At 35.9% G+C, this 9,651-nt stretch overlaps 1 protein-coding gene across 1 annotated transcript in view; it reads left to right on the plus strand.

Moving 5' to 3' along the window:
* The window catches only part of LOC125931799 (uncharacterized), a 433,379-nt gene that overhangs the window by 102,071 nt on the left and 321,657 nt on the right, over nt 1-9,651 (plus strand). The window contains exon 3 of the mRNA XM_049644019.1: nt 9,590-9,628. Within this exon, the coding sequence (XP_049499976.1) occupies nt 9,611-9,628 (18 nt within the window). The 5' untranslated portion in view covers nt 9,590-9,610. The remainder of the gene's footprint in view (nt 1-9,589; nt 9,629-9,651) is intronic.

A 9,651-nucleotide genomic window follows, 5' to 3' on the forward strand; every position in this document is an offset into this window, starting at 1 on the left:
CAGTATAAGAGAGTTCCCCTTTCTCTGTACCCTCACCAACATCTGTTGTTTCCTGTGTTGTTAATTTTAGCCATTCTGACAGGCTTGAGATAGTATCTCATTGTGGTTTTGATTTCAGTTTTCCTGATGAAGAGTGATGCTGAGCACCTTTTCATGAGTCTGTTGGCCATGTGATGTCTTCTTGGGAAATGGCCTATTCATGACTTCTGCCCATTTCTTAACTGGATTATTTGGAGTTTTTTTGGGTATTCAGTTTTATAAGTTCTTTACAGATTTTGGATACTAACCCTTTATCAGATATGTCATTTGCAGATATCTTCTCCTATTCCCTAGGCTGACTTTTAGTTTTGTTGATTGGTCCCTTCATTGTGCAGAAGCTTTTTAGTTTGATGAAGTCCCGATAGTTTATTTTTGCTTTTGATTCCCATGCCTCCAGAGATGTGTCTAGCTAGTAAGAAGTTGCTATGGCCAATGTCATAGAGGTTTAAGAAGTTGCTATGGCCAATGTCAAAGAGGTTGTTGCCTGTGTTTTCCTTCAGGATTTTGATGATGATTTCCTGTCCCACATTTAGGTCTTCCATCCATTTGGAATTTGTTTTAGTGGATGGTGTAAGAAAGGGGTCCAGTTTCATTCTTCTGCATGTTGCTGTCCCGTTTTCCCTACACCATTTGTTGAAGAGACTGTCTCTTTTCCATTGAATATTCTTTCCTGCTTTGTCAAATATTCTTTGGATATTCTTTTCCTGATTATTTTACCATATACTTGTGGGTCCGTTTCTCAGTTTTCTATTCTGTTCCATTGATCCATGTGTTTGTATTTGTGCCAGTACCATACTGTCTTCATGACTACAATGTTTTAATATAGCCTGAAGTCTAGAATTGTGATGCCTCCAGCTTTTTTTTTCAAGGTTGCTTTGGCTATTCAAGGTCTTTTTTGGTTCCATATAAATTTTAGGATTTTTGTTGTAGCTCTGTAAAAAATGTTGGTGGTATTGTGATAAGGATTGCATTAAATGTGTAGATTGCTTTGGGTAGTATAGAGATTTTAACAATATTAGATTTTCCAATCCATGAGCATGGAATATTTTTCCATTTCTTTGTGTCATCTTCAATTACTTTCATAAGTGCTCTAGGGGTGCCTGGGCAACTCAGTTGTTTAAGCGTCCAATTCTTGGTTTCAGCTCAGGTCATGATCTCACAGTTTTGTGAGTTTGAGCCCCACATCAGGCTCTGCACTGACAGAGCTCTCTCTCCCTCTCTCTCTGCCCCTCCCTGGCTCATGTTGTCTCTGTTTCTCTCAAAAATAAATAAACTTAAAAAAATAAGTGTTCTATAGTTTTCAGAGTACAGATCTTTTTACCTCCTTGGCTAGGTTATTTCAAGGTATTATTAAGGTTTTTGCTGTAATTGTTAATTGGATCAATTCCTTGATTTCTCTTTCTGCTGCTTCATTATTGTTGTATAGAAATGCAACAGATTTCTGTATGTTGCTTTTGTATCCTGCAATTCTGCTCAATTTGTGTATTAGTACTAACAGTGTTTTTGTGGAATATTTCTGGTTTTGACAGAGTATCATGTAATGTGTGAATAGTGAAAGTTGGACTTCTTCCTTGCCCATCCGGATGCCTTTTACTTTTGTTGTTGTTGTTGTCTGATTGCTGAGGCTAGAACTTAGAGGACCGTGTTAAATAAAAATGGTGAGAGTGGACATCCCTGTCTTTTTCCTGACCATAAAAGAAAATTCTGTTTTTCCCCATTGAGGACAAAATTAACTGTGGGTCTTTATATTGTTCTTTATGATGTTGAAATGAGTTCCTAATATCCCTTCTTTGTTGAGGGTTTCTATCAAGAATGGATGCTGTATTTTGTCAAATGATTTTTCTGCATCTATTTGCAGGGTCATATGTTTCTTATCCTTTCTTTTATTAATATGATGTGTCTCACTAATTGATTTGTAAATATTGAACCACCCCTTCAACCCAGAAATAAATCCCACTTGATTGTGGTGAATAATTCTTTCAATGTAATGTTGTTTTCAGTTTGCTCATATTTTGTTAAGAATGTTTGCATCCATGTTCATCAGGAATATTAGCCTGTAATTCTTCTTTACTGGGGCCTTTTTCTGGTTTTTGAATCAAGGTAATGCTGGCCTCATAGAATGAGTTTGGAAGTTTTCCTTCCATTTCTATTTTTTGTAAGAGTTTGAGAAGAATAGGTATTAACTCTTTTTTTATACATCTGGTAGAATTCCCCTGGGAATCCATATGGCTCTAGACTTGTGTTTTTTGGGAGATTTTTGATTACTGATTCAATTTCTTTACTGGTTATGGGTCTGTTCAACTTTTCCATTTCTTCCTGTTTCAGTTTTGGTAGTGTATATGTTTCTAGGAATTTGTCCATTTCTTCCAGATTGCCCATTTTATTGGCATATAATATTCTCTTATTGTTTTTATTTCTGCTGTGTTGGTTGTGATTTCTCCCCTTTCATTTGTGATTTTATTTATTTGGGTTTTTTCTCTTTTCTTTTTGATAAGTCTGGCTAGGGGTTTATAAATTGTATTAATTCTTTCAAAGAACTAGTTTTTAATTTTGTTGATCTGTTCTAATGAATTTTTTTTCTACATCATTTATTTCCGCTCTAATCATTATTATTTCCTGTACTCTGCTGGCTTTAGGATTTATTTGCTGTTCTTTTTTCTACTTCCTTTAGGTGTAACGTTAGTTTGTATATTTGAGACTTTTCTTGCTTCTTGAGTTAGACCTGTATTGCTATATACTTCCCCTTTTATGGCCATCTTTGCTGCAATCCAAAGGTTTTAGACTGTCTTGTTTTCATTTGCATTTACTTCCATGTATTTTTTATTAATTTATTCTTTAATTTCCTAGGTAGCCCATTCATTTAGTGGATGTTCCTTAACCTCCATGTACTTGTAGTCTTTCCAACTTTTTTTCTTGTGGTTGACTTAAAGTTCATATCACTGTGGTCTGAAAATATATGCAGTATTATCTCTATCTTTTTTAACTCGTTTGGCCTGATTTGTGGCTCAGTATGTTATCTCTTCTGGAGAATATGTGCTCTCAAAAAGAATGTGTATTGGGCTGCTTTAGAATGAAATTTTCTGAATATATCTGTTAAGTCCATCTGACCCCATGTGTCATTCAAAGCCATTGTTTCCTTGTTGAGTTTCTGCTTAGATGATCTGTCCATCATTGTGAGTAGGGTGTTAAAGTCCATTATTATTATTATTTTATTGTTATCAATGAGTTTCTTCATGTTTGTTATCAATTGGTTTATATATTTGGGTGTTTTCAAGTTGTGGGCATAAATATTTACAATTGTTAAAGCCTCTTGTTGGATAGACCCCTAGATTATAATACACTGCTCTTCTTCAGTATTTGGTTTAAAAGTTACAGTCTTTGGTTTAAAATCTAGTTTCTCAAAATAAGTCTGGCCACATTGCCTTTCTTTTGATGTCCATTAGCATGGCAGATGGTTTTCTATCCCCTCACTCTCAATCTGCATGGATCTTTAGGTCTAAAAATGAGTCTGGGACTGCTGGGTGGCTCAGTTGGTTGAGAATCTGACTCTTGATTTTAGCTCAAGTCATGATCCCAGGGTAGTGGGATTGAGCCCTGCATCAAGCTCCATGAAAGTGTAGAGCTTGCTTAAGATACTCTCACTCTCCCTCTGTCTCTTTCCCCTGCTCATGCTCCCTCTCTCTCTTTAAAAAAATGAAATAAAATAAAGTGAGTATGGTTTAGGCTGAATATAGATGGGTCTTGTTTTTTTATCCATTCTAACACTTTTGTTTGGAGCATTTAGTCCATTTACATTTAGAGTGATTATTGAGACATATTAATTTAGTGGATTGTATTACCTGTAAAGTCATTGTTTCTGGAGATTTTCTCTGTTCCTTTCTAATATTTGTTGTCTTTTATTTTTCTTTCCCACTCAAAGAGTCCCATTTAGTATTTCTTGCAGAGCTGGCTTAGTTTTCATGAACTCTTTTAGTTTTTGCTTGTCTGGGAAACTATCTCTCCCCCTATTCTGAATGACAGACTTGCTGGATAAAGTATTCTTGGCTGCATATCTTTCCCATTCAGCATATTGAATATATCATGCCCTTCTGGCCTGCCAGGTTTCTGTGGAGAGATCTGCTACTAACCTGATTTGTATTCCCTTGTAGTTTTGGGATTTCTTTTCCACTGCTACTCTCAGGATTCTTTGCTTATGTTTTTTTATATTGCAAGTTTTCCGATGATACGTATTGGTGTCAGCCTGCTTTTGTTGATTTTGATGGGAGTTCTCTGTGACTTCTGTATATGGATATATGTTTCTTTCCCTAGATTAGGGAAGTTTTCAGCTATAATTTTCTCAAATAAACCTTCTTCCCTGTTTCCCTCTCTTCTTCTGGGACTCCTATGATACAAATGTTATGACACTATATGTAGTTGCTGAGTTCCCTAAATCTATGTTTATGACCCAATATTTTTCTTTCCCTCTTATTTTCAGCTTCTTTATTTTCTATAATTTTATCTTCTATATTACTTATTCATATTTCTGCTACTTCCATCCTTCTGGTCATTACATCCAGTTCATTTCACATCTCAGTTATAACATTTTTTATTTCGATCTGACTAGTTTTTAGTTTTTTTTTTCCTCTGTGATAAGGGTCTTTCTGGTTTCTTCTATGCTTTTCTGAAGCCCAGGTAGTATCTTTATTATTCTTGTTTTAAATTCTGGTTTAGGCATATTCTTTATGTATATTGTGATTAACTCCCTAGCTATGATCTCTTCTTGTTCTTTCTTTTGGGATGAATTTCTCCAGCTTGGCATTTTGTGTAGGTCTCTGTCTTTTGTGTGATTGTAAAGCCTGTTCCTGGTCCTATTTCCACTATAGCTGAGGTGTTGCAGCAGGCTATGATCAGTAGATCTTGTGTCTGAGGTGTGTGTGTGGGGGAGGTTGTGCTAATCTTATGGGGGGGGCTTGCTGCTGTTCTGTTGCTTAATCACACTTGGCCTAATAAAAAGGCACCATCAGAGAACGGGGAGAGCAGTGTTGGTGTAAGCCGCTCAAGTCTCCACTGTATGCAATGTGTTGCTCCTTGAAGTCCATCTGTGATGATGGGAGGGGTGAAAAATGACATTGCTTCAATCTCTTCCCTGAGGAGAGGAGTGCCAGCCCCTGTTCAGGAAGCCCTCATAGAAGAACGAACAATCTCCCCTCTTATGTCCTAGACTTCCATCAGATCTCTGCCTTCACTCTGTGTCCAAGCCATCTGGCCATATGGCAGTGCATGCTTATGTGTTTTATCTCATGTGCATGCCTGTTTTTCAGAACTCCAAATTTTAGGCTCCTGGCACAGTGCAGACTCAAACTGATCCTCTGGACATGGGTCTCACCCTGCTGTTATTAGTGCAGGTTTGTTCCAGAAGGGCACAGCATGATTCTGGAAGGTCTTGGATTTCACAGTAAAGTGTAGCAAAAAGCTGCCATCCAGGTTAGCTGCCCTCAGCAGGCATCTCTGCTCATATGCTAATGAAAGGGGTAGCCCTATAGCACCTGTCAACTCTTTTGTTCCCTGAAAAGTAGTGCCACCTCTCCCAAATATACCCCAAGAAGGGTAGAACTATTATCTCTCAGCGCAACCTGAAGATCCTCAGCGCATGCTGTCCAATCCCGAACCTCTGCCTTTCTTATCCACAGGAGTACGACTATGCCTGATGGTCTTGACAGACTTTGAGCTCTGCTGCTTATAAAAACGGTGATCATCAGACCTTCTCATTTTCTCAGTCAACAGTTTTTGCATGTGTTTTTCTTGTGCAATCCCCTGCATTCTGCTTTCTCTCTCTCTTTGTCTCTCCTATCTCTCTGAGCAGGGCTCCCTCCCCTCAACAGCACCCATGATTCTTTTCTCCTCCAACTCACATCTCTGTACCTCTAGCTTCCACAATGTGGACTCCTTTCTCCCTCCAGTTGTGCAGTTTGTTCTCTCAGTCCTTAGATAGATTTCCTGTGTGTTCAGAATGATTTGATAATTAGCTAGCTGTGTTTCAGGGATGAGGCAAGTATAATGTTCTCCTACTTCTCCACCATCTTAACTCTTCTTCCTCCCAGTTTTCATTTTTTAAATCAGCTAAACAAGAAGAAAAAGGTTTTGAATTTTTATACTGACCCGTATTCATCTTTTCTTGGTCAAGAAAGTAGTATCATGTATTCTTAAAAACCTCAGCAGGACTTTTATGACTCTGGAGGAAGGTCCCTCTTTCTTGGAAAGACAAGTTAACATTGGTTGTTAGATACCAACATATAATTACATATTTTTAACTGTGTATTGCCATGCAGTGAGGAAATGTTCAACAGATTTGTCATCAAAGCATGGAGTTTTCTTTAAAAGATTTATTTTTGCAATTGGGCTTTCTCTTCTCTTTGAGCTAATTACAAAGAACAGTAATAGGCAAGAACAATATCAAGAAAGAAAGAGATTATTGATGTAGTAGATGTTTATACATGTGTTTGTATGCATTTGACAGTGTGGATACAGTAAATTAATTTGGACATGTGTCAAAAGTAATCATTGAGATTTAATAACATTTAATAAATGAAAATTGTATTTCATATAATTAAAGTTTAAGTTAATATGAACATAATTACTGACAATTATCATAAGATAATGTCATTACAAGTAGAAATTCAACCCTGTGACTCCAAGGGTTTGCATCCCTCAGAGGAGTAGGGAATTTTTTGTGTTTGGAATCAAGTAATAGGAATTAATTGAACTATAGCTCTCCAATATGTCCACTTAGTATCCCAGATCACCATAATTACTATCAGTGCCATTTAAAGAGTTTGGGAAGCCTTTACAAAGATTTACAATTGATCGTTATTACAAGAAAAATAGTAACTGGGGAATAATCAGCATACAAATTTTTCAAAATAGAAAAATAGAAGGAAAGGTGATAATCATATTTCAAAAATTACAAATTATAATCCAATCCTTTATCATATGGAAAATTAATTTATTTCTGTGTTCTTTTCTGAATTTAGCTAGTTTATGTTGCTCATGCTTAAATATGGGGCAGAATCCATCACTCTATTATAAGAAATCTAAGTTGTTACTTCCTGTATCCAACTTTTCAGAACAGAAAATGTCATCAAGTGTGGGTTAACGTTTATTTTATGGAATATTTTCTTGTATCTGAGAAATTCAGAAAAAGAAGAAAAACACTGTTGCATTATTATGCCACTATTGCTCAATTTTATATAAAGTCTCATGTACTTTGAAGTTTGGAATAGAATACTAGACATTCTGAATGTCTACCTATACTTCCATGGTGGAACTAATTCATAAAGCACACTACAAAATAAAGCACACAATAAAATTAGACTGGCAAGCAGTCTTTTAAGATACTCAGGCTATTGTTCCCTGCTTCATCCCCGGGAAATATAGAGATTACTGTACAGCCTCCTTTCAAAATATGTCCAGTTGCTCCTTTGTCCCACATTGCTATAACAAATGGTGGTTAGTTGTAACCATGTTAACAGAATGGAATGTGATTTACACATCTGACAAAGCAGATGTTTTAATGTTCAGCAGTCAGAAGGAAAGATCAGTAACTGATTTCTTGGCTTCAAGACTTACTTAACTCATTCAAGTTAATTTTACCTGCAATGAAATTCTTTGGAGATTATCTAAGAACAAGATTTAAAAATCTTTGTCTCCCATCTCAGAAATATAAACCTTTCTGGCATGTGTACACTATTCATTAAAATGTCCTTTATTTCTTCTTCTTTCCCAATATAATGAAGTTAGATTCCAATAGGTCTGAACAGCATAAATAGAAGGAAAAAAGCCTTCAATTAATTTATTTACTAAGTACCCCAGAACAATGTGTTAATGGATGGAAAATTTTGAGGAAATTACATTATAATGAAAATAATTTAATTGTACTGGGAATGAAAAAATACCCAGTTATGAAAATAACTGGGTCTGCTTATGAGTGTAAACTAGACATAGTCTTACTCTACTTTCTGTGATATCATAGTTCTGGCTAACTAATTCTATGTTCTAAAACGTTATCACTTTTTAAATATTCTTTTCATTATTTATGTTATAGTTATATTGAAGTTGACCTAAACTCATGGTTCAAATAATTCCCTTTCAGTGCTCTTCTTTTTTACCCGGAGAAATATGGGTGGCTCTCTGTTCTGTGAAGGAAGCCAATGCAGCTCATTTTCATATCTGTTAATTTTTACAGCTCTTGTTAGGCCTTACCATCAATATATATTTGCAATTAAAACTCATTGCCCTTTCTTTTTATTCCTTAGCATTCTACAATAAAAAGCTTAAGTATTTATAAAGCCATGAAATCCAAATAACCCTATCTTTTGGTCTTTCTTCTACAATCTCATTTTTCTAGCCCCATTAATAGAAATTAAATATAAGTACTAAGGATGTGTAATATTAAAAAAAAAACAACCAGGGCGCCTGGGTGGCTCATCAGTTGAGCGTCCGACTTCAGCTCAGTCACGATCTCGCGGTCTGTGAGTTCGAGCCCCGCGTCAGGCTCTGGGCTGATGGCTCAGAGCCTGGAGCCTGCTTCCGATTCTGTGTCTCCCTCTCTCTCTGCCCCTCCCCATTCATGCTCTGTCTCTCTCTGTCTCAAAAATGAATAAATGTTAAAAAAAATTAAAAAAGAAAAAACAACCAATTCCTGGACAACTGTTTTACCAGATATCTGGTTCTACACTGGCTGATTGCATGGTAAGCCAAAAGTTAGGGAAATTACATTACTATCATTAGGTGGTTTATCACTTAAGTATTCTAAAGAGCAGGAATTTCCTCAAGTTCTTTCATAGTTATTTAAATTCAAGAATTGGTAGCTGGTTGATTTTTTATATTGACTCTGAGGTAAGTTACAGTTGTGATGGGGGACTTGAACTATTTGGACAGCTGCTTGGAAATGTCATTCTATTAATAGCAAGACATGTGTCTGACTATGCCCGCCATTCCCTTCTTTCATTAAAATTTATTAAGAGATGACATGGTCACTTTTTTCCAAGGCTTCTAGGTCTTCTAAATAGCTCTTTTTTGTTCAAAATTTGGACCGGAGAAACTTCCTTTCATGGTTTTCTTTTCTGAGAAATGAAATTGCCAAGAGTGCAAGTCTTCAGACTCAGGTGAAGTTTTTCTCAGGGTATGGGGATGAGAACTAAATATTCATCATTATTACTTTAGAAGGAGGGTCAATAATCTTATAGGAGAGATGCCAGAAGTTTAAGAAGTTAGAACTTTTGTCTTAAAGAGCTGTTTTACAAAGTATCTCCAAACATTAATATTCTGTGAGATATAAAAATGTTGGATGGATATAAACACAATTTGCAGATGATTAAATTACTGCACTAAAATACTAGTATTTAATGCATTTAAGCTTAATTCCCACAGAAGTAGAATTGAAGCTCATTGTGCATTAATTATAGTTCACCTTATCTTGGCTTTCTTAACAGCTTAACTTCTTTTTAAAATATAGTTTCCTCTTCCTTGGCTGTATATTCTTCCTAAATTATCTTGATTTTTTTCCTCTTAGAATAAAGTTGAAAGGCAAGATATGCCAGGAGAATATCAGGTAAGAAAATGATAGTAACAACA

This window comes from Panthera uncia, chromosome X (assembly GCF_023721935.1).
Source record: "Panthera uncia isolate 11264 chromosome X, Puncia_PCG_1.0, whole genome shotgun sequence".
Lineage (NCBI taxonomy): Eukaryota > Metazoa > Chordata > Mammalia > Carnivora > Felidae > Panthera > Panthera uncia.